This window comes from Centroberyx affinis, unplaced genomic scaffold (genome assembly GCF_046629955.1).
Source record: "Centroberyx affinis isolate AG114_WGS23_722 - 3 ecotype Tasmania unplaced genomic scaffold, CSIRO-AGI_Caff_v1 ptg003790l_1, whole genome shotgun sequence".
Classification (NCBI taxonomy): Eukaryota; Metazoa; Chordata; class Actinopteri; order Beryciformes; family Berycidae; genus Centroberyx; species Centroberyx affinis.
Window position 1 is genome coordinate 203,617 of NW_027281658.1, and position 24,510 is coordinate 228,126.

Sequence of the window (24,510 nt, forward strand, 5' to 3'; positions counted from 1 at the left end):
CTAGATATTTAGTTTTCTTTAAGATATTAAATTGATACTGGACTCTTGATTTGTTCTGGCTTGACTTGGTGTTCTACATTTAGACTTGAGACTTGACATTAGTAACATGGACTTGACTTGGACTTAAGTTGGTGTTCTACATTTAGACTTGGGTCTTGACTTCTCAAATATAGACCCAAGTCTAAAAACTTGGGACTCGAGCAAAGTTGACTTGGTCACACCTCTGCCTATTGCATGGCTACTGTTCTCAGCTACATTCTTCCGTGTCGACAGCATTTGGAGGAAGACGGTGTGTTGCCTGCGGAGGACGAGGCCGACATGACCATCGAGTTACCGGTCCTGCAAACAGAGCTGGGCGACCAGGAGCGAGACCAAACTGTGGCAATCGGGCAGGCGGAGTTTGCTGAAATTGAGAGGGGAAAGGATGAAGCTGAAGAGGAGCTGAAGGATAAAAAGGTAAGAGTATATTCTACAGTGGATATTGTATGTAATAAAAAATATTCTCTCCTTTCATATTCAGGGAAAGCTGTATTGACTTGAATCAGGTAGTACTGAGTGTTGCCAAAGCTCATTACAATAGTACAGGAGAAAATAAGATGCAATACAGATGGATATGGTACAGTAAAGGATAGGCAAATTCAGTAATTATAGGAACCTTTTTTTTTCATATGATTATATGTGATGCTATGGATAATACATAGATTCATATGCAATGCATCATAAACAATTTAGTCACTAATTATCGTCCCTGAGATTATAACACAATGAAACATATCTGGTAGCAAGTAACACTGTTTTCTCCTCCACAAGAACCACCGGGAGTTTGAATGAATGAATAGAAATTAGGAATTGCACTTTCAAATTTTGTGTATTTCTCTTTGTACTGTATGTGAGGTGCTTTTGTCGTTGTAACCCGTGTCAGTGTGTCTCTGCGCTAATGCTACCAAGATATATTCCTGTATGTTTATTGTACTTGGCGACCAAAGCGATTCTGATCCCTCTGACTTCTGAACAAATGCTTCCTTGGCTTCATCTCATCCCTCAGTACCTCCTGCTGAACGCAGTGTGTTGCTCCCTGGTCAATAAAAGCAAGGCTCCAGGCCAGAAGGAATGGGACACAGAGGACAGCGTGTGGACCAGGATCACAAACCTGGCTAAGGACATCTCCGCCTCTGACCCAGAGTTTCTTCTCAAGGTGTGTGTGTGTGTGTGTGTGTGTGTGTGTGTGTGTGTGTGTGTGTGTGTGTGTGTGTGTGTGTGTGTGTGTGTGTGTGTGTGTGTGTGTGTGTGTGTGTGTGTGTGTGTGTGTGTGTGTGTGTGTGTGTGTGTGTGTGTGTGTGTGTGTGTGTGTGTGTGTGTGTGTGTGTGTGGCGATAATTCTAGTTTTGTCCCATATCTGTCGCTGTTTGGGTCTAAGCTGTTTAAAGTTGAGGCTGTAGTGCTAAAAATGTTTTTTAATCATACTAAAATCGTTACTTCTAAAACATTTGGACTATAGTTATATTAGTTTATTTTTTAGTTATTTTAAGACTGAATTACAGTGCTAATTTTAATTTCACATTTTCTCTAGCAGTCATGGTAATTTCCTTGCTGTGTCTGAGGGCATTTTCATATGCAATTTTCATTTATTATTCACTATATATAATTTTCTGTGAACATAACTGATTGTAATATTAGGTTCTAGTTTTTTGCCGCAGAGACAGAGCAGTGGATTTTTTTTGTTAGTACTGATGGAAAAGTTGGTCTGACATTTACAACATAACAAACTTCAATGTAACAGTGATAGATAGACAGTTCACTAGGGCTGCAACTAACGATTATTTTCATTGTCGATTAATCGATTAGTTGTTTGGTCTATAAAATGTCAGAAAATGGTGAAAAATGTGGATCAGTGTTTCCCAAAGCCCAAGATGACGTCCTCAAATGTCTTGTTTTGTCCACAACCCAAAGATATTCAGTTTACTGTCATAGAGGAGTAAAGAAACCAGAAAATATTCACATTTAAGAAGCTGGAATCAGAGAATTTTGACTTATTTTTCTTTAAAAATTACTCAAACCGATTAATCGATTATCAAAATAGTTGGCGATTAATTTAATAGTTGACAACTAATCGATTAATCGTTGCAGCTCTACAGTTCACAGTGCAACAGTCACTTAATGGGCTAAGATTGTCGAATTATTCATATGCAGTCATACGCATGTGTTAGTAACTATTCATACACACAGCCATATACAGTATATTTGTTCTTTCCTCCCCCATCCAGGTGGCAGTGTACACCAGACAGGAGCTGAACATCCGCATCACAGCGAACTTCCTATTGGCTCTCGCTGCCAACCAGCCGTCTACCAAGTCACATGTCCGCAGATACTTCTGTGCTGCTGTACAGCTGCCGTCTGATTGGCTGGAGGTGGTCAGAATATACAACACAGTGAGTCTTAGCCGCAGTCTAGGGGAAGAGTCTTTGGGCAGAGTCATCGGTGTGTTCAGCGTAGTGTGTGAGGGCTTCAAATATTCTAAATAGGAGGAACGAGACGGGCTTCATGACATCACACGTTGCCTTGGATACAGCCATGCTGCCGTCTCATGTCGAAATCCCACATGTTCTTGGCCATCTATTCTCATCAGTCGGATGAACACACACATGGAAATTGTGCGCAAAATACGTTTGACTGAAGATACAAACAACTATTATGCATAAAAACGCTACACTACCAAGACAGATATTTACCTCTACACCTGCCATGCTTGGTGTGTTGCCGTTTTTTTTTTTTTTGGACACTTCCCCTGTATCCTCATTTATTGAAGTCGCTGATGCTATGAATTATGGGCAGTTCCCTCTGAAAAGCTTGCAGGTCTGCAGACTCACTGAAAGTCTGCATGAAAGGCTCTGAAAGTTCACACCAGCGCCCTTAAAGCACTTGCTGATTTCTGCAGTGGGACGGCCCTAAGCCCTTTTGGATTTAGTGGGAAAGCGCCTCAAAGTCCGTGAGACCGGTCATTGATGTTGGGCCAGTGAGTCACTCTCAATTAGCTGGTAGTTGGGTGCTCAGATTTATCCTGCTTTTGTACATGACAATCCTCTTCAAGCCCCAAAGAGAGTGACTCATTCTTATACCAGTAAAAGTTAATGTTTTGCTGATTTGTTCTGAAACTGTTCAACTGTATATTTGTTGGTTTGACTGTTTGTTTTTATGTGTGAGAGAAAGAGGGCTCATATCAGCCCATCTCTCTCTGTTCTGTCCAATCTAAACACTGTTTCTCTGTCTCCAGTGCTTCAGTCGCTCCCTGCCAGCCTGCCTGAAGAAGGCCATGGCCGACAAGTTCAAGCAGTTCAGCGAGTATCAGCTGGCCAAGTACAATACACGCAAACACCGCTGTAAACACAGCAAAAAGCCCAAAGGCAAGGTACAGAGGAAATGAGTTTGGTCACTTTTTTATTATTTTATTTGACCTATATCCAGTCTGATAGTCCCATGGAAAGAAAACTGTCACTATTAGCTACTGTCACTGTTAATATTAGTGATAAATGTGTTTCTTGCTCCTGTATTCTTCTTTTATCATGAAAAAACACACTTAGCTGCCTGGATTGAAAATGGATTGAAAGGCCGTGTTTACTTTTTTGTTACAATAAATAAGCAAAAGGCTGGTAACTGTTAAGTGTAGGTTTAAACAATTTCCCCTTCATTAACACTCAATGTCGATATCTATATGCATCTCTGCTCTCTTCTCTCCATCATTCATTATCCTCTATTATCTCTCCGTTTTCAGAAACCAACCGATAAACAGCTGGCAGACTGGGCAAACATGCTCAGATCAGATGCAAGTATGCTGAAGAAATTTGTGAGTCTATTTTCATAAATTATTACATGGACTTGGTTTGGATTTTATTAAAAGAAATACATTTTTTAATGGTTTTAGTTTTGAGATTTTTTTGCATATTGTTAAACTCTCATAATAAAAACATTAATTCTGAGCACTGAGACCACTCTTCTTGGTGTTTTAGAGGCTAAATGCTACTTTTATTTTAATGCACTGGTTTGTAATTGTGTGTGTGTGTGTGTGTGTGTGTGTGTGTGTGTGTGTGTGTGTGTGTGTGTGTGTGTGTGTGTGTGTGTGTGTGTGTGTGTGTGTGTGTGTGTGTGTGTGTGTGTGTGTGTGTGTGTGTGTGTGTGTGTGTGTGTGTGTGTGTGTGTGTGTGTGTGTGTGTGTGTGTGTGTGTGTGTGTGTGTGTGTGTGTGTGTCTAGTTGCAGATAGAGGGCAGTCCAGCTGTGGTGGATAAGAAGCAGAGTGAGTTCAGTATGAAGAAGATGATCAAGAGGCTCCACATTAAAGAACCAGCCCAGCATGTTATGGCCATACTGGGAAGAAAGTAAGACACACACACACACAACCACACACACACACATTTTGATATCACCTCTTCTGTGATTTTAGTTACATGTGACCCAAATGGGAGTATTTTCACACGGGGCAAGCTCAAGGTGAATATCACACACTCGCTATTGGATAGTTGATACTGAATAAACGCCATAGAAATTCCCTCGATTTACTCCTGAACCCCTCGGTTTCCTCAAAGTATGGCCAAAAATCCCTGCGTAAATTAAACTTCTGAATAGTGTAAACATATATATTGTGCATATTGTATAAAATATCTTGTCCTTTACTATGTGCATGGTGTCATTGTCTTTTGAAATAAATGTTACATACAAAAACTCACCAAGGCAAATTCCTAGGACGTGTAAATATGCATGATAGTACATTCATCTGTACCTGTACGTGTAAATGAACTATCATATGCTGCAGGCCCTTTTTGACCTACAGTCTTTTCTTTAAAGGAAACTAGGAATTTCGCTTACCTTCAGACGTTTATTCTTCATTTAGACAGCGGGAAAGTAGCAAGGGAGACACAGGAGAGAAAGAAAATTCAATCTCAGTCCAGTAGGGGTCATGCATGTCGTTCCAGAGCAGGAGTCCTACTTGCAGCTTTAAAATACACTGTGATATGTGTGTGTGTGTGTGTGTGTGTGTCCCAGGTATCCTGCCGACCTGAAGGCGTTCACCCACAGCGGGTTGAGTGGCGTGTGGGACAGGGAGAGAGCCGGGAAGCGAATGAGGCTGAAGGAGCCGGAGACGTGGGAGCGTCTGCTCAGCCAGCAGGGCAACAAAGCCGCCACCTGGGAGAAGCTCATAGGTGCGCTCAGTACAAATAGACATACTTTTTTAAATCCAGAGAAAGTTGACTGAGCATGCATACTCTTTTTCCTGCAATTCTGATTCACATTTACACAGTTCCACACATTCACACCTGGGAGCGGCCCAGTACAGTCTCAGCTTTCTACTGGAGCAGTTGGGAGTTAAATTCAAGGGCTTCTTGTCAGTAGTTGCTGAAGGAAGTGTTAAAGTCCCCATGAAATGAACTCCCATTATTTTTACTTCCTGGAAAACAGAGTATCTTTTAATGGTGAAATTTAAAAATTCCAACCAATAAAACAATCCGGCTCCTCCGCACCACGTCCCATCAAATTTTTCTCTCCCTGAATGAAATTCCATTGGTTTACACTTTTGAATGATTTCACTGTGTTATGTCCCGCCCCAACGTCCTGTTTCAACTGGAAATACATCAAATCAAGGAAGTAATGATGCCGTTTCATGGGGTCTTTAAGGCGGCAGTATACGTGCTGTGGAATTGAATCTGGCAGGTTTTTATTTTATTTTCTCACAAAAGGACACTAGTCTTAATTCCATCTTAATTCTTCACACACAAGTTCGTCTTAATTCTTCACACACAAGTCCTCACTGCGCGACTATGGGAGAAACCTAGAACCTAGAACCACAAAAAAGCTTCTCCATTTGTCTTCCAGTTTTGGTTACTCTTTCACTTTCCCTCCTCACATTTTCCCAGCCAGTTCAGGGATTCAAACCGGCAACCTTTCAGTGACAAGCCCGCCTCAGTTACTTGTACATGTGGAGTAAAAAAAAAAAACCCATACATGTACAAATCACTTTGATATGCACACACACGCAACCCTGTGCATACTGGTGTTCAACAATAACACATAAACACACTTTAAAACATACTAATATACATACATACAACTACAAATGCATACTCAACATTTTCAAGACACACAATACACATTCTCAAATATTACATATATACAGTAAAGAAATGCATACACACACACACAAAAACACTTTATTAGTCACACAGACAAACCTGAATACACATGTTCAAGTGCGCATGCATGTATGTATACAGTCAAAAACATACATACAAAACACTTTGCATATGATGCACATGCTCAAACACACACACATATACAGTTGTGCTCTTGCGTATCTAATACACTTTCGAACACAGAAACACACACATGCACATTGACAGAAATATTTCTACTGTACAGACAACAAGTCTCTTCCCTTCATGGCCATGCTGAGGAACCTGAGGAACATGATAACTCAGGGCATCAGTGAGACTCATCACCGGAAGATCCTCAGCAGACTGACCAATAAGGTGAGACTCTCAACCCCCACTTTGTAACAGAGGCGTGACCGTGTCAACTTTGCTCAAGTCCCAAGTCAGTCTCAAGTCTTGAGGCACAAGTCTCAAGTCGAGTCCCAAGTCTAAATGTAGAACAGCAAGTCAAGTCAGAACAAATCAAGAGTCCAGCATCAATTTAATATCTTAAAGAAAACTAAATATCTAGGACTTTTCAATGCAATATGGTTTTAATAGGATAAAAACTTAAGATCATCATGAGTTTGATTTCTATAATCAGTTTCAACTTCAATAAATTCAATCATTCCACACAAATTCAGAAAACAGAATTTAAATTCAGTCGTCTGCTGGAACAAATCTCATCACTTTTAATCCAAGTCATTTACACAAACACAAGATCTCAAGTCAAGACTTTAGAAACCTTTTCAAGTCTTCAGAGTACAAGTCAAAGTCAAGTCCCAAGTCACCAGAACCCAAGTCAAGTCTAGTCTCAAGTCTTCTCTTCATGCATCAAGTCAAGTCTCAAGCAGTTAAAATTGTGACTCGAGTCCACATCTGCTTTGTAAACCTTTATTTTTATTTTTTTGAAGTGTTATACAAATAAAGTTATTAAAAGTTAAGTTGTCCTCTAAAATGCTCCAATTTTGTAAGTAAAGGGGTTCAAGATAGCTGTTAACTCAAATAATATTCCTTTGTGAGTTTCAGTTTCGTGCCATTATGTTTTTTCAGTTTTGGAATGAAACTGTTAAATTGGAACATAATTCATGAACTGTTCTGTGTGACTGTCTGGTTGTCATCTGGTTACAGAAAGCCGTTATTCAGAGCAGGCAGTTTCCCTTCAGATTCCTCGCTGCCTACAAAGTCATCATGGAGCTGAACAGTTTGGGTGAGCTGCACACATACACACACATGCAGACACAGACACATAGCCAGGCATACATTTACACAGATACTGGGGTTCAAGTGACAGGAGTTTTAGAAGGTCGATACTGATATTTTAGACTGAAATCACTTATAGCCGATATTTAATATCTTTAATTTTTACCATTTTGATGCCAAAAAATTTCAAGTATTCACTGTTTTCTCCAGAATTGTATTCTTGTCAAGGTAGAAAAGTCTTTGAAACAGCATTTAGACCATCATGTGACACTAAAACTCAGTTGAAACTACTAATTAATGTCTTTATGGGTTAGCAGCTCACCACTCCTATTCAATTGTAGGGGAAACTCTGGGAGTCCCATCATTTAAGCCTTTAAATGAATAATGCATGTCAAAAAACACAATTGAACAATTAAATTAATAAATGAAAAAATGTGCAAAGAAAGTAAAACTTTATTACAGGCTGTTTTCGTGTAACTGTAGTCAAGGAGGAACAGCTTCCATCATATCAGCAGTGGACGACATAACTGACCGATATCCAAACAAAAGCCCAATATCGGCCAGATACATTGGCAAACCAATTGGTCTAATAAAGTGAAGTGTAACCCTAACATGTACAAACAAATGCACACATACCACATTTGAGTGACTGTTCGCCTGCCTCTCCTCCAGCCTCGGCCTCACAGAAGGCGCTCCCCCCCTGTAAGGAGATTTTGAAAGGCATCCTGAAGAGGATTCCTAAGAGCAAGCGCTTCAAGCGCATGGACTGGGAGACGGCCCAGAGGAGGAGGATGAGGGTGGCGCTGGGCGTGCCCTTCGTCTACCGACTGTACAGTCTGAAGAAGGCCCAGCTGCAAAAAGCCAAGTATGTATAAACCAAAGAATATTTACTATGAGTTGTAGCAGGTGTATATTTTCTTATATCATAGCTCAGTGTATATTGTACTCTTTGGAAAGCCTTCCCAGAGGATTTCAGGCTGTAGAATCAATGTCATCTTCCTAATGTAATAATCAGTGACATTTTCACATAAATGAGTTTGTGAAAAATAAATAGAAGAAGAACTGGGTAGTTGGCATGAGCAGCGATAGAAACCTACAGAAACTCAAACTGTATCAGACAGAAAAATCCAAGGAAAAAGATGTTACAGTACTGGACAAACTGTTTGATTGACAGGTGAATACCACAGCAATGAGCGCTTAGCACCAAAGATGTCACCAAAATAATTAAAGCACAAGGATCTCGTAGATTACCACTTTAAATAACTTCTAAAGACCAGTTTCTAAAAACTGCTTTTATGTAATGACGTGTCTTTTATTTTTCACCATGTCCTCCTCTTTGCCTTGTTGCTCTGTCTGTTGGTTGTCTTGATTGTGAAGCACTTTGTTTTTCTAAAAGTGATATATAACTAAGGTGATGATGATGATGCTGATGATTATTATTATAATATTGATTTTCAATGGAGCCAAAGAGTAATATCATTACCAATGTTGATCGCTCAGTGGAGAATGAGATATTATGTGAACTGGATGCTCATTTCAAAGAGGGACCAGGAGTATTAGACTTAAAACTGTACAGGTACAGGCACACTTCTATCATTTGGTCATAAGAATTAAAAAGACACTAGACATCCACATGGGAAAAACATAATTATGCATTAAGGTAACAACCGTGTGCTTTTCTGTGACTGTGTGTTAGGGCTGGGCAATATATCGATATTATATCGATATCGTGATATGAGACTAGATATCGTCTTAGATTTTGGATATCGTAATATCGTGATATGGCATAAGTGTTGTCTTTTCCTGGTTTTAAAGGCTGCATTACAGTAAAGTGATGTCATTTTCTGAACTTACCAGACTGTTCTAGCTGTTCTATTATTTGCCTTTACCCACTTAGTCATTATATCCACATTACTGATGATTATTTATCAAAAATCTCATTGTGTAAATATTTTGTGAAAGCACCAATAGTCATCACCACAATATTGTCGCAATATCAGTATCGAGGTGTTTGGTCAAAAATATTGTGATATTTGATTTTGTCCATATCGCCCAGCCCTACTTACAACTGAACATTTAGCCCACTTCTTAGAAAATACCGAGATATATATTGTGTATCACCATTCAGCCTAAAAATACAGAGATATGATTTTTGGTCCATATCACCCAGCCCTACTGTGTGTGTGTGTGTGTGTGTCCCTCCATCAGTCAGAAGCAGTACACCGTGGCTCTGTTGGACCGCTACCGCAAAGCTCTGGAGACGGCGGTGCAGCTCTCCTGCCGATACAACGTGCCTCCGCTCCCCGGACGAACCGTCGTCTTGCTCTCCACCAACATGAGAAGCGACGAGTCCTGGAGCAAGAAACGCGACTTCTGCTTCCCGCCGGACCCTGAGGAGGAGGAGGAGGAGGAGAAGAAGAAGAAGAAGGAGGACGACGAGGAGGAAGAAGAAGAAGAAGAAGAAGAGGAAGAGAAGAAAAGGAAGAAGGAAAAAGGAGACGAGCATGACGAGCTCACTCCTTCTGTAAGGGCTTTTATCTGATTCGCGATAAATGAGCGCTGTTGACGGCAATATTGTTTTATACTGAGCTTTCCCCATTTTTGTCTGGTGTAATTCCTCTCAGATGATGGAGGTGGCAGCTTTGCTCTCTCTGATGATCGGCTACAGCGCCGAGGACGCCAAGCTGTGTTTATTTCACTGGAATCGCTGTGAAGAGGCCAAGCTGAAGTCTGATGTCCTTCTGGATAATGTCAAGAGCGTGATCAAGCAGACAAAGGAATCTACATCGGACTATGACAGCGGGGAATCGACTGATTCTTTCCTCTCCAAAGTGTTCACAAAGAAAAACAAGGTTTGTTTATTCATACATCTATACCTGATCCTGATATACTGATCCTGAATGAGGTCATTAAAATGGAGATGACATTGATTCAAACAGAATGGCTGAGCTTTTAGATCAGTGGTCCTCAACCTGGGGATTTGGGGGAGGGTTGCAGTTTCAAAGTGTGTCCAGTTTTTAGGATAAACACTTTTTCCTTGGCAAATAATAAACATTTCTGAGCTTCCTCCAATGACAAATCAAGTGGAAATGCCTGAAAAGGGACAATAAAAATCATTCCAGGCACAAAGGTTGAGAACTGCTGCTTTAGATGACGGTGCAAGCTTTTTCTTTTTGTGACTGCTGACCTGATGTCCTTGTGCACCCAGGTGGACAACATCATCGTGGTGGCGGACTCTTGGCTTAATCAGGAAATTGAGTGGGCCGTCAACTACTACAGGAAGGAAATGAACAATAAGGCCCTTGTGGTGAAAATCTTCCTATCAGAACAGTAACTAACTCAACTTTCTGCTGTCTTCTACTATTCCTCCTAGATCTCACAGACAGTACGCATCGCTTGCACTATATAATAATAAGTAAGCAGGGCAGGAAATTAACTTTTCTGCCCTCTGGCCACAGTCGTTGGCCACAACCAAAATTTTCAGAATAGTAATGAGGATTTACCTGCAAAAGTGGCTGGTAGAATAGACAAACTTACCAGCCACAGGCAAAATTTGTATAATTTGGCTAGAGGCTGGTTCCTATTTCCCTCCCTGTTGTTAACCCTATGTTGACTGCATTTATTCTCTTGTTTACCTGTTGCAGAAACGTAGAACACAACCCAGACAGGAACAGCGTGACGCTGTCAGGCTTCAGCGAACAAATGCTCAGGTGAAATGTCCTCTTGTTCATTCTCATCCAAACGCATCGATCTAGATGATACAGAAATATTAATCTCAGTCCAGTGGCTCCTAAAAGCAAACTCTCTTGGTTTTTCCATGATGCCATAAACCCATGGATAGGCGAAACTGGTTTATTTATTTATGTATATTGTTTTACTATGCATTCAGGTTTGTGGCAGAACGAGGATCATCCAGGCTGCTGGACCATGTGGAGCATTTAGACAAACTGCACAACATCCCACCACCAGAGGGAGCTAAACACCCTCAGACCACCGGCAGTGTCGCCCCAATACCAGCCAGCCCCAAGTTAAGGTAACGTTTCCTCCATCGACAATATCAGAATATATTCAGAAGAATGCAAACATCTGCCAATGCTGAACAATGCTCCAACTTGCTGTTACATCCAAAGTCATTATTCCTATCACTTAAATTTTAAGTTAAATTGATTTCTTGACCCTGCAAACTTAAAATTTGAAATCAAATCTATATCTTTGTTAGTTTCATAAGTATGGCTGTAAGAACAATAATCATACTGGCGGATCATCACCCAAATATAAACAGTTGTTCCTTGGTTAAAGGCCTGTCTGTCCACCAAATGTAATGGAAATCTGTTTGTGTGTTTTTGAGAGATCCTGCTGACAGAGGAACTAATTAACAGGGGCTAAACTCCTTAGCAGAGGTAATAGAATCAATATACCATACTACTTTTAAAATACTCCTGTACTTCACATCTCTACTGTCTTTTAAATCCAGTAATTAAGGAACCAGATCACAGGACCGGTTAGTTTTAAATTCTCCACGCATAAATTCTGAACTTGGCAAGATGAGTTCCTTTTAATAAATGTAAAAGACCATAAAGCATTTTGAAATTAGATCTTCTTGCCCCCCTCAGTGATTATTGTTATATCTCACATTTTCTGCAGTGTTTGCGATTGCTTTTTAAAATGTAGAATGTATGTAGAATGTATGGTGCCGACTGATTCAACATGTGACTGAATTGTGTTTTATATTTTCTTTGTCATGTTAATGTTGGGGGTTTTGTTTTGGTTGTCAGGTCTGTCTTGAAAAAGATTAAATATTGGATAAATGGGGGGAAAAAAAGAAATACTCAAGTTGAAGGCATGCTGTCCACGAAATCAGATGAGAACTAAATTGATAATATATTCTGTATTCTGTATTACTCTCTTTACCCTCATTACCCTCTTTTCACAGCCTTTTTTCCTACCTGTTTTCCCTCCATCTTACTCTTGAACACCCTCTCTCTCACTAACAAAAGGACAGTCCAGGCAGTGCAAATATAAAAATATAACCACGAGGAAGAAAATATTTAAAAAGCCTTTATTGTAGTGGCTAAATCATAAAAAAAAAAAACCCTCTCTCTCTCACTGTGTCCCTCAGGTGGCGAGGCGTGCGTGTGTTCATCTCCTCCACCTTCAGAGACATGCACGCAGAGCGGGACGTCCTGGTGCGCAGCGTCTTCCCGGAGCTCCGGCGCCGGGCCGCTCCGCACTGCCTCTACCTGCAGGAGGTGGAGCTGCGCTGGGGCGTGACGGAGGAGGAGTCGGGCCGGGCCGCCCAGCTGTGCCTGTCGGAGGTCTGCCGCAGCCAGATGATGGTGGGGATCCTGGGGGAGAGGTACGGCCTGGTGCCCCCCCGACCCGACCTGCCCGACCTGCCGCAGTACAGCTGGGTAAGATCTAGTGTTATGAAATAAAATAATAATATAATAAACTTTATGTCTATAGCATTGTTCAAAAACAGAGTGCTACAAAGTGCTTTACAAACATGAAGCAAAATAAAATCACAACGGAATAAAAATAATTCAGCAATGGATACAAAATTCAATAAAACACCAGGGCAGGGTCTGCAGGATCATATTAAGTTCTGCGTCAAACACCATTTCCATTGCTGGGGAGAATTTTCCCCACTTTCTAGTTAAGTTCTTCAAAATGGATGGGATTGATGTCTGACAAAGTTGTTTTTGCGTGTAAAGCAAGGTCCTTAGTTAATATAATAATGTAAGATAACACCATTGTCCCTGTGCAGCTGGCCTCGGCCCCGGCAGGCCTGTCCATCACAGAGATGGAGATCCGTCAGTTCCAGGCTCTGTACCCCGACACCGCACACCAACGCATGCTCTGCTACTTCAGGGATCCAAACCTCACCAAGTATGAAGTCCCATGCTCACATTCACAATCACAACAATCACAATTTCTACAAAAGTTTCCCCCTTTCCTTACTCTTTACTTGAACTTAAATGAATGCATCTCTTTAAATGAAATACTTCCTGCATCAGATTTGTCTGGTTTGCAAATAAGTGATTGTTGAGGACATAGCATGACACAGCAGTGCTCATATGGTGTAGATGTCTTGGCAACATATCTGTGATTCCAGTACATTGGTTTCATTGCTATAATGCTACACAGTCTGCTGGATAATAAATCCTAATATTAAAGCATTTTAAGCTGTAATTCTGCCTGTGGTTTCTCAGATCAGTTCCTGTGGCGTGGAGATCAGATTTTGCCCCAGAATCACAGGAGGCTGAATCCAAAATGGCCGACCTGAAGAGTAGGATCCTGGCCAGTGATGTGAAAGTCACTGAGAAGTGAGTGCTTCAGTCGCGTTCACAGAAGTACAGGAGAAGCCAAGCTCCATCCAGGACATTTTTTCCATCCAGGCAAAATTTCCTCTTGGATCCAGGATACAGAATGACATAATATGTGTAATTTGTGAGGAAAATGTTGTCCAAGCATGAAGAGCGTCACTCCAAAGTGAGATACAGTTCTGGCACACAAGTAAACCACATTATGGGTTAATATCCACCTAAAAGTCATCCTCAAAACCTGCTTACAAGGTAGTTAATATTTTTGAGGATAAAATCATCTGTTTTATTGACCGATGAATTTGATAAAGCAACATTTTTCCATAATAGATGCATGGCATTTTGGAATGAAACCCTTCAAACGTTCCACCACAGTAAAATATCACTAACTGAGCCTACATGTGTGTCTTTCTGTCCCAGTTACCCCTGTGAGTGGGGAGGCGTTGTGGAGGGGAAGCCCTATCTGAAAGGCCTGGAGGACTTTGGCAAGGCGGTGCTGGAAGACCTCTGGACATCTGTGCTGAAGCAGTTTATAGAAGTCAGTTACTTCCAAACCCTAATCCCCCAAAAATTTATTTTTAAATTCTTAAACTACTACTTGCATTCATATTTATAATCAATCCCCAGTCTAAGCAAAAAGGTATTTTCTGTCTAATCACTTATGACAATTCTCAACAGTACTAGGACTTTAAGGGATTAATTCTAGCGAGCTACCCACGGCAATTTTCAACATGCCAAACAGACAGCAGATCCCAAACAAACGTCTTATTTGTATTCTCCGATTGGCAGGAGGACGATGAGGCCGAGGCTGCGTCGGATGTGAGCGAGCAGCAGGTGCACCAGGGGGCGCTGCAGAGGCAGTTCTACGGCCGGGCCAAGCTGCTGGCCGGGGCGGCGGAGAAGGTCCAGGAGGTCCAGGCCAAAGGGGGCATGGTGCTGGTGGAGGGAGCGCCTGGAGAGGGCAAAACTGTCTTCATGGTAAATTACTGGACTCAAACACACAAGACTGTCATTCATGCTAACCTGTTGTGGACCAAATGTATAGGATGTATACAGGGGGTGGACAAAGTGACAGAAACACCACATTAACAAATACATAAAGACATAATTTGAAGTAACTAAAGTACAATTTCAACAGTAGCTACACAGGTGAGTCATATTAAGCTGAATGCCAGTTGGCAGTATCTTTCAGCTGTAAAAGCGGTCTGACAATCAACACTTTTATGTGTTTTCAAAGCAATGTGAGGCAACTAACACAGATCCAAAAAATCCAAAAATAACCTGTGTCAAAATTGCAAGGGCACCAGCCATAAAAACTGCTAAATTATTAAATGTGGCAAGGGGAACAGTCTCGAAAGTCATGACAACACAGCCAAATACAGGCGAACTGCATCGGCAAAGAGGTTAAGTTCACCGAATAGGATAGACAGACTCTAAACAGGATAGTTGCTAAATGCCACAAAACTACGACCTCAAAAATGACCACAGAATTGAATCCTCACCTCCCTCCATACAGGCCGCTCTAGCAAACGCCCTCAGAACCGGAGATAAGTCCAAGAGAAATCTGGGCTGTGATGTCATTTCCTACTCTACGTCTGCTAGCCAATCCGCTCGCTCCGTGGAAAACCTTCTGCGATGCGTCATCCAGTGGCTGAGGAAAACGAAGGATACTGAGGAGGAATCGCCCCTTCCTCCATCTTACAAGTAAGTTCAATGGAATCTACTGCTGTGCAAGTTTCCTCCAAGCGGTCAAGGCTTGTGTCGTGTTGTTCCTGCACTAAAACCTTTTTACAATCTATGTCCAATCATATGTTTTTATCATAGAGATTTGCTGGCAGAATTTCACTCCAAGTTGAGTGACACCAAAAAGGACCAACCGCTGGCCCTGCTGGTTGATGGGGTGGACCTCGTCCGAGACAGCAGGGGCCAGCTCAACTCTGATTGGATACCACAGCAGCTCCCACAGGTCAGTCACACATCGTGCATTCATGTGCTATTGGATAAATCTGAAAAACAAATTTCCTACTTGGAAATTTCACATGAACGCCCTCCCAAGTGGGTCGGAAACTTTTGCTACCTGAGTTTCCGAGTTATGACACAATGGTGACCTTTAACCTTCTCAACAAGGCAAAAACGTTTTGTGAGTCAACAGTAAGATTAGATTAGATTGTTTAGCTGCAGGACCATTTTTGTTTATTGGATGTCTTCAGGGTTTGATTTTCTGGCAAATTGGCACAAGAATGCAGCCGACTTGGGCCTTCCCACCAGCACATGAACGCACAATTAGATAAGCCTGTCTATTATCTATTTCCACATTCAATGCACACAGGCTATCTGGGTACTTGTGGGGTGCAGCTACCTAGCAATGCTACCAGTCTTTTTACAAACAAAGTAATTAATTCTTGACATTTTTACAATCAAAAACAGCAGAGACATCCCAATATTTAAAAGTTGACAAGCTAACAAAATACAAAATGGATAGATTTGGTTAAATGGTGATTTAGAAAATCATTTTGGAGGCAGGAAATTAACTTTTTTTGCCCACAGGCCACAATGGCTGATTTTTACCAAAAGAATTAAAATGTTACCCAGCTAGCTATAGTTTTAGAGGTTAGTTTAGAGGTTTAGTGAAACCCGTATTTTCCTTTTTCTTGTCAGGGTTTGTGTTTGGTAGTAAGTGTCACGTCCCATTCGGCACTGTTACAAACCCTTGCCAAGAAGAAAGGGGCCGTGCTGTTTGCCCTGGGACAGCTTTCTATGCCGGACCGGAAGGAGATCGTTCAGAAGGGCCTGGATGTCTTCGGGAAGAAACTCAGTGACTCTGCATTCAACAACCAGGTTCTTCTCATCAGTTTCATAGTCTGCATAGGCAAAGTGCGGGCATTGGTTGACAGTTTGGTGTTCCTACTCACCAAATCCTGCTTCTGTGCATTAGACTCCCATTTATGCATTGAAGACTTTGCCAAGACTCATTCTAATTGAAATAATCCTGTTTTCTCAATCAGTCAGTTTGTTAGTTTGTATATCCTAAATGTTCTGTGTGTACTTGTCCAGCTCCAGACTCTGATGATGAAGAAGGGAGCGGTGAGCCCTCTCTACCTTCACCTGGCCTGTGAAGACCTGAGGAACTTTGCCTCCTTCGATAAGGTCTGATATCAATCACTTCTGACATATTGCAGTGTTGGTTGTGGTGATGCCATTTGGTGGACACTTTAATCCAAAGCTTCTTTCAATACAATCAGTGCACCCATTTATAGACTGTGTGACCTCAGTGGGAATTGAACCCCTAATCTTAGCATCATGAATTCCATGTTTATGAATGAAGTCCTTGCGGGGAAATTTGTCTTTCCACCTGTCCCTTTCCTCCAGGTGGTTTCTCTAAACATTAGACCGCTCTGCTGCCAGATGTCATCGTACCTTGGTGCACATTACAAGTAGCTTGATAATAACGGCGATGATGATTATGCTAACATCTGTCCCTGTGCCTCAGATGAAGGAGAGCCTGCAGAGCCTGCCCCAGTCTCTGAGCCAGCTGGTGCAGCACAGTCTGGACCGGCTGTGCTGCCAGTACAGAGGAGTGGTGGGTCTCCGCTCCGCCCTGGCTGCTCTCACTGTCAGCACCGCCGGTAAGATGCTACTCAGATGTATATCCAACCACACCAAGTCAAAACAGTATTTTCAAATAATTCTTAGCATTATGTTTAACCTGTTTGGAGTGCCATATGGGTGGGAGTTGGTAAATGGTACAATACAGTGAATGCCAGAATATTCAGTGGGATACATTAGCTGAATTTGAGCCTGGGTGTTAATTGCAGTGACACAATTTTGTCTATGTTCTCCACATGATACAGTACAAACAGTGAGTGCCAGAAATTTTAGACAGCCACAGCCACAGGAAAGTATTTGAAAATCTATTTTGTATATTTATCTGCAAATGATGGCTTACCTGATGCCATCTGGTACTCCAAGCAGGTTAAAAAAAGAAACACTAAACACGATTAAACCCAAGTCTGAATGTTGCTCTGTCTGTGCACCAGACCTGGTGAATAGTGATTCTGAAACAAGTCACATTTTAATTTGTATTCTTTATGTGCAGGACACAAAAGCAAAGAGGGTTAGGGTTATTTTGACACATGGTATATCGAAATAAATAAGAAGATGGAAATAATATTTATTCAGTACTGAAGAGTGCAATTTTGAATACCTTTTTCCAATTTTTTTCTAATTTAACAATGTTTTACTTCATGAAACTTTGCATGAAACTACTTCACTTGGCTTGTGTTAGGCTCGTCAAACACAAAGGTTCTGGTACTGGCCTTTTGATTTGTTCATAATCTGTTTATAAAGGACATGTTATTACAGTGTTATGTGCTGTATTAAAGGTTATTACAGTATTTTGTGGTCAGTCAGGTGATGCTGTTATTGTTAACAGGCTACACTTGTTGCTGAAGTGACTGTGGTTCCTTTGACATGTTCCTCTCTTGATCCACAGGTCTAAGGGAGAGAGACCTGTACTGTGTACTAAACATATGTAATGACCTATCCTCACGGGACAAGCAGGTCACATGGCAGGAAGCGCTACGCCTGTCCAGGAAGCCCAAAGGACGCGTTCCCATGGCAACTTTCACCCATATAGTGCGGAGTTTACAGAGGTATGAGTCCCAGTAGGAGTTTACAGCGGTATATACTCCAGTGTGAGTTTACGGAGCTATGAATCCCAGTTCAACAACAATCCACTCCCTTAGGGACTTTGCTTGCACTTGAAAATTCATCTCTTACACCATGAAACAATGGCAGAAAATCACAATACACTCACATCAAGCCAAAGTCTGTTTTTTGTCTCCCCTCTCGCCTCTAATATGCAGTATGTGAGTTTTCTTTTTTTATTTCAGGATTTCAAGTTTTTGTTGATGTTTATTGCTCTCTAGACTCAGCTGGTTCGTATCGCCATATGTAGCAGTCCAGAATTCAAGTTAAAAACAGGTTCTGCATTCATTTTAATGGCAAAGAGAAAGAGTACAAGAAATGTTTAGGCATTAGTTTGAATGTAGAAACAAGGGTTTGTGTTCTTTATCACATCTCTGAATATTCTATAGATTGATATAAAAATGACAACGCAAAGGGTTTACACTGATTGTACGGTTTAGATTCCTTCGAAGCTAGGGGCAAATTGCCCACTGAGATATACTGAGGCGTGAGTAAAGTAATGGACAACAATCCTTGAGGAGTTATTAAAACACATATTTTGATTCTCATTTGCAGCCTGATTGGGCCGTCTCACTGCCACGGCGCCGACGACCTGCTGGCTCTGATCAATCCTGAGGTGAGGCGGGCCTTTGACGAGTTCCTCCTCCCGGCTGAAGGTGACAGAAGCAGAGCTCATCTCGTACTGTCAGGTAAAGCACACACAGGTTGTTTTTTAAATTCTCAAAGCAAAATTCCTTTTATTTTAGAGGCCTGTTGTATCAACTCTACCGTCTCTTTCCACAGCTCATCTGTGGGCGCTGGCCGACCCGCAGGGAGCCGACACGTTCCTTCACTGTGAGGCCAACTCCATCATGCACCTGCCTTCACACCTGGTTAGTAGCCCTCCATCACCACCCATCACAGAAATGATATCGGCCATAAGCAATAGGTAATGATTCGTCACTTGTTTACAACCTTGGTCAAACTCACAAATCCACTGGCATTCCAACTACCAGGTGTTTGATCTGATCTTCACTAATAGGCTTTGATCATTCAGTACTTTGCAATGAAATGAAATGAAAAGAAAGTATTTGTTAAGCTCTTGATTGTGTAACGAGCGTTTGGTAGCAGAAGGAAATGTCCAGTCAGTAAAATCAGCTTATTTTTCAAGAAGCAAGCATTGCATGTATTCAGAGAAATTAATACATCTTTGCCTTGCTCAGACAAATCCTCCAGCGGACCACAGTTACTCATGATATTTACTGTACATTTTATAACTCCTGGCTGCTTATATTTGGCTTTGGTTAGATGGGAAGCGACCAATGGGAGGTCCTCTACTCCCTGCTGTCCAGTTACTACTTCCTGTATGCTAATGTTCGCCACGGCCTCCTGCACCACATCCTGGAGACCTACAGCTTGTATGGTGAGTCACTGGAGCATCTCATCATGAACAAGATTGTTATGGCAATAGCTTTCATTAGTTTGGATGGTCTTTCTATGATAAATCTTGCCTTTGCATGTATTTATTTGTGTACAACTATATGGATATGAAGCAGTGTGTTGCTGAAATGAATGATGGTTAAACAAAAGATCCTCACGTTTTTATCATGTTTCTTTCTTGTCTTTCCTGCAGACAAGAAGAATAAGTCTGCGCCTTCAGGTAATGGTTTGTGTGTGCATTTGGTACCTCTCGAAACCTAAAATACTCACATATTCCAGCCAACAGTGTTTTCTTCCTCTTCTGTGTCCCTCAGGCGGCTTCCAGGGCAATATGGAGGACTGCCGGGGCTTCCTGCGGCGTCACGCCCCCCTCCTTTCCTCCTGGCCGGCCCTTTTTGTCCAGCAGGCCCTCAACGAGTCTCCCCAAAGCTCTGCTCACACCTGGGCGCAAGGCCTGATGGGAAAAGGAGGCGCTCGGGTTGTTCAGTGGCTAAACAACGACCATCAGATCCAACGAGAGACCTGGTAAGCAGGTTGTTTTCAAGGTACAGTTAAGGAGTGTGTGGTTAAGGTGGGATGTCAGGAGTCGTTCCTAAATCCACCAGTTGCATGTTAACATTGAAAATGTATCTGAGGAAAACGTCTTCCCTTTGGACCATTCATTTCTCTTTTTAGAGGGAAAGAAGATATTCATATTTTCATTCAGATGCGAAGATATCTCGCGTTTATAAGGCTTTTCTCTTGTATTTTCAGCTCTGCAAGTTCAGTATTAAATTGTAATTGATATGAAGTGATGTTGGTCTTGTGTGTTTCGACCCAGTGAGCTGGTCTCTACCTTCTCCTCTGAACCCACCTGTGTGGGCGTGAGTCCAGACGGAGGGCTGATGGTGGTTGGTACTGGAAAGGGAACGCTTCATTTCATCCACACACAGACAGGACAGGTGTGAACACTTTCTTTTTTTCAGATTTCTTTCAAGATTTCAGGGATTTTTTTAGACCTATAACTGCTGTTCTACTAGAAGATAACTGTTTTATGCTTCCCTGCTCCTGTGTGTTCTTGATCATGTCTTTTATTTTGTAGCCTCATAAACTTATTCATGGTTTCTGTTTATGAATAGAAGTCCTGACCTATTGAAGATTTTACATCTCTTAATCATTGTAAAGCTTCAGTCAATGTCTTTTCACCAATGCTACCAAGACAAATTCCTGTACAGTTATTGCACTTGGTGGTGAAATTGATTGGCACTGATAAGAAATAAACAGCCGAGTAAATGTCAAAAGGTATAATATTATTATTATTATTATTATTATTATTTGAATAAACCAATCAACTCTCTCCTGGCCGTGAACAGGAGGTGAGGTCGCTGGTGAGCAGCTGTGACGGCATCTCCAGCTGTGTCTTCCTGAAGGACGGGCTTCTTGCCACCACCTCTTTTGACGGACGGATAGAGATGTGGGACATGGAGAGCGGCTGCAGGTGAGAGGAAGGTTGGAGGAGAGTTTACAGAAAGCCTCAGATCTTAAACCGACTCCTGCTGGATTCAGTTTTATGTCTCCAGCCTAATGACGTTGGAATTAACTGACCTGTCTAACTCTGCTTCTTCTCCTTGCAGGACGGCTCTTATTGATGGCCACTCTAATACGATAACAGGAAGTGATGTCACTGCAGACAGGAAGCACCTTGCAACTGTGTCCCTGGACTTCATGCTTAAAGTTAGTCTCATTTACATCAAACTGTTACTTTTATGCTACTAATTACTTTTATTATTATACTATAGTAGTATAATTTACTATAATTAAATTATGCTATCACTGTTTTATTAACCCTCCTATTCTGTTTGGGGTCAATTTAACCCCATTCAACGTTTAACGTCTCTAAAAACATGCTTAACATTATTTTTTCAGTTTGATACTCGATGACTTTTCCTAATTTCATGGGGAAAACTGGTAAACATTAACTTGCTGATGTTCTGAAGTGTGAACTTGGGTAACACTTTCAATTACAATCATTTTTTTTTATTGCTGGGGTCAATTTGGCCCCAAACATAAATGTCTGTTAATTTTAACATAATAGGAAGGTTAAATTAAACTGTACACTTCACTTGCATGATCCAGATCAACAAAATGCTCCTCTGCTCTGCAGGTGTGGTCCTCTGCTAAAGGTCATGAGGTAGCGACGCTGCCTAGCCCCAGCCCTCTGAACTGTGTGACCTTTGACCCAGAAGGTCGCCTACTGGCTGCTGGCTGCTGGAATGGGAATGTGATGGTGTGGAACTGGCTCCAGAATAAAACTTTGATGGTGAGTTAAACTGAGCAGAGACAAGGAACTGGCTGCTAGTATAGGGAGCGTCAGCTTCAGTGTAATATGTAAGGGGATATGTGCTAGCATGGCTAATGTTATTCAGCCAGAAGTGGCTATTGAGCTAGCCTTCCACTTTAACCTCCTTATTGGATGTGTATGTAGTGTCTCGCTCAAGATTTTTTTGACAGTAGACTGTAGAGAGAGACAGAAAAAAATGGGAGAGAAAGGGGGATGAAATTTGACAAAGGTCCTTGGCCAGATTCAAACCCAGCACAGGAGCCACCAGGATGCCCCTCCCTTCTTCTTTCAATTCAACCACTTCTTCTCCTCTTCTGCCTCCTCCCTCTCTCTCCCAGTCCCTGTCTGGTCACGAGCGGTCGGTGCGCAGTCTCTCCTTCTCTCCCTCCTCCTCCATGCTGTGCTCTGGCTGTCTGTCGGGGGAGGTGAGGGTGTGGTCGGTGCCGACCTCCGCCTGCGTGGGGCGCTACCAGGCTCACTACGGAGCCACCGAGGTCCTCACCTTCCTGGACGAAGGGACCATGCTGCTGAGCGCCGGCTCCGATCACATGGTGAGGCGTCACTGCTCACACAGGATACAGGATAGGAAACTTAGATTTTCTGTGGATTTAAATTCTTAAACCAACCAGCCAAACAAATTTTGAAACGCTTAACAAAGAGTAGACAAACTTGTGAGCCATTTGCAAGACGTGTACACACCTAGGCACACATATAAACACACATACCTCCATTTTGTTTCTTCTTCTGCTCCTCTAAAACAGCTCCAGCTGTGGTCAGGGGGACTTGGTCGATCAGTGACTGCGTTTAAAGAAGACGAGGTAAGATGCTGATTGATCTTTTACTGAAATCTGTAACTCTGTCACTCTACATGTGTGTTGCCTACCGAATTTTCATCCTTCTTTCATGAATTGGTATTTTAGTGTGAGCAGGAACCTCCTCAGAAGAAACTGAAGTCCGTAAGCTCGGGACCCGCTGCTCTATGTGTGGCTGTAAATAGAGACTACTCTGCTGTGGGATACCATGGTGAAGGGATCAAACTCTTCAACCTGGAGTCAGGTGTGTGTGTGTCTGTGTATGTGCCGGGAATGTAAGGGTTCAAACTCACAAGTTTGAATCACTGACTTCTGCTGACAGAACAAAACCTGGTTCTCCTCAATGTCTCTTTCCTCTTTATGAATTCCATTGCCCAAGTTAAGTTTCACAAAACCAATCAATCACTCACTCGCCACTAAAAATAGCGGGTTAAGGCCCATGCCACGTACTTGACATGTCATGGGTTTGAATCTTACTTGAACCTTGAATTTGACTGACCTTTGTTTCAAGTCGTTCTCTCCAGACTTTGCGATCTCCCTCCACTGTACACTAATATTCAAGAAATGCTATAAAAAATAAATCTTATAAACAAATACACCATGAATGAAGTTGATTTGATTGTAGGTGAGAGGACATGGGCCAGTGAGGACCTTCGGGTGTCCGTTCTGTGCCTGATGTGGCTGGCTGTGGAAGCGGAGCAGCCGGGTCCTGAGCTGCTGGTGTCCGGTGGAGGAGACAAGAGCCTGAGGGTCTGGAAGAGAGGAGGAGAGGGGGAAATGCAGGGAGGCCTGACATTGATGGGAGAGTTTGGGATGCAACAAGGCCCCATCCTGGCACTGGCCCAAAACTCCTCATACCTGGCTTCAGCCTCTGGTAAGTCCTGCTGACGGTAAAAGTAAATTCATAATTTTACAAAAAATTGGTCAGTTGAAGAATAAATGATATTTGATAACGTAACGCCTAAGATACTTCTCAAATGGGAATTTTCTGCTCATCATCTTCAAAAAATATCACATTCAACTCTTTTCTTATTCGTCCACTCCATGTCCATATGATCCAGATGACTTCACCATTGCTCTGTGGTCGGTGGATGAGCTGACCCTTGACCCCTGGGTTGATCCCACTGTGGTGTCTGTGCTGAGGGGTCACAGTGGAGGGGTCACCTGTCTGGCTTTCAGCCCTGATGGTGGAGAACTACTGTCTGGCGGAAAAGATCAGGTGTGTGTGTGCGCTGTTGTCTCACGATACCAGAATTTCAACTTGGATTCCAATACTAAGTTTAATATCTAAAAATTGACTTTTGTACTTTTGTACGGGAGTGTTGTTATGTTGGTTGTGTGTCCGTCTGTGTCGGCTCTCTAAACGTTCACTTTTAAACCCTATTTAGACAGGTTTTAGCCTTTAACCAAAATATTTTTGTTTTTACTTGGAACATGAAAAAAGGGTTCATAGGGTTCATATTCTAACAAAATGGCTTAAGGGAAGGTGATTAAAGGTCCCATATTCTCCACTTTCTAGCATTTTATTTTATGTCTTGAGGTCCATTCA

General features: G+C 42.0%; 1 protein-coding gene across 1 annotated transcript in view; it reads left to right on the forward strand.

Annotated features, from left to right (window-relative positions):
- tep1 (telomerase-associated protein 1) overlaps positions 1–24,510 on the forward strand; it is a 38,032-nt gene that overhangs the window by 1,602 nt on the left and 11,920 nt on the right. The window contains exons 3-42 of the mRNA XM_071541106.1: positions 274–456; positions 1,046–1,195; positions 2,265–2,429; positions 3,272–3,406; positions 3,770–3,841; positions 4,247–4,371; positions 5,036–5,193; positions 6,407–6,516; positions 7,309–7,387; positions 8,053–8,245; positions 9,589–9,904; positions 10,005–10,232; positions 10,589–10,710; positions 11,025–11,090; positions 11,270–11,413; positions 12,500–12,791; positions 13,148–13,269; positions 13,593–13,706; positions 14,124–14,241; positions 14,493–14,681; positions 15,220–15,407; positions 15,528–15,669; positions 16,362–16,541; positions 16,758–16,850; positions 17,194–17,329; positions 18,196–18,355; positions 18,966–19,099; positions 19,194–19,282; positions 19,698–19,812; positions 20,023–20,049; positions 20,144–20,354; positions 20,650–20,770; positions 21,182–21,306; positions 21,443–21,542; positions 21,973–22,128; positions 22,488–22,700; positions 22,911–22,967; positions 23,070–23,205; positions 23,587–23,835; positions 24,023–24,180. Coding sequence (XP_071397207.1) covers positions 274–456; positions 1,046–1,195; positions 2,265–2,429; positions 3,272–3,406; positions 3,770–3,841; positions 4,247–4,371; positions 5,036–5,193; positions 6,407–6,516; positions 7,309–7,387; positions 8,053–8,245; positions 9,589–9,904; positions 10,005–10,232; positions 10,589–10,710; positions 11,025–11,090; positions 11,270–11,413; positions 12,500–12,791; positions 13,148–13,269; positions 13,593–13,706; positions 14,124–14,241; positions 14,493–14,681; positions 15,220–15,407; positions 15,528–15,669; positions 16,362–16,541; positions 16,758–16,850; positions 17,194–17,329; positions 18,196–18,355; positions 18,966–19,099; positions 19,194–19,282; positions 19,698–19,812; positions 20,023–20,049; positions 20,144–20,354; positions 20,650–20,770; positions 21,182–21,306; positions 21,443–21,542; positions 21,973–22,128; positions 22,488–22,700; positions 22,911–22,967; positions 23,070–23,205; positions 23,587–23,835; positions 24,023–24,180 — 5,871 coding nt within the window. The remainder of the gene's footprint in view (positions 1–273; positions 457–1,045; positions 1,196–2,264; positions 2,430–3,271; positions 3,407–3,769; positions 3,842–4,246; positions 4,372–5,035; positions 5,194–6,406; positions 6,517–7,308; positions 7,388–8,052; positions 8,246–9,588; positions 9,905–10,004; positions 10,233–10,588; positions 10,711–11,024; positions 11,091–11,269; positions 11,414–12,499; positions 12,792–13,147; positions 13,270–13,592; positions 13,707–14,123; positions 14,242–14,492; positions 14,682–15,219; positions 15,408–15,527; positions 15,670–16,361; positions 16,542–16,757; positions 16,851–17,193; positions 17,330–18,195; positions 18,356–18,965; positions 19,100–19,193; positions 19,283–19,697; positions 19,813–20,022; positions 20,050–20,143; positions 20,355–20,649; positions 20,771–21,181; positions 21,307–21,442; positions 21,543–21,972; positions 22,129–22,487; positions 22,701–22,910; positions 22,968–23,069; positions 23,206–23,586; positions 23,836–24,022; positions 24,181–24,510) is intronic.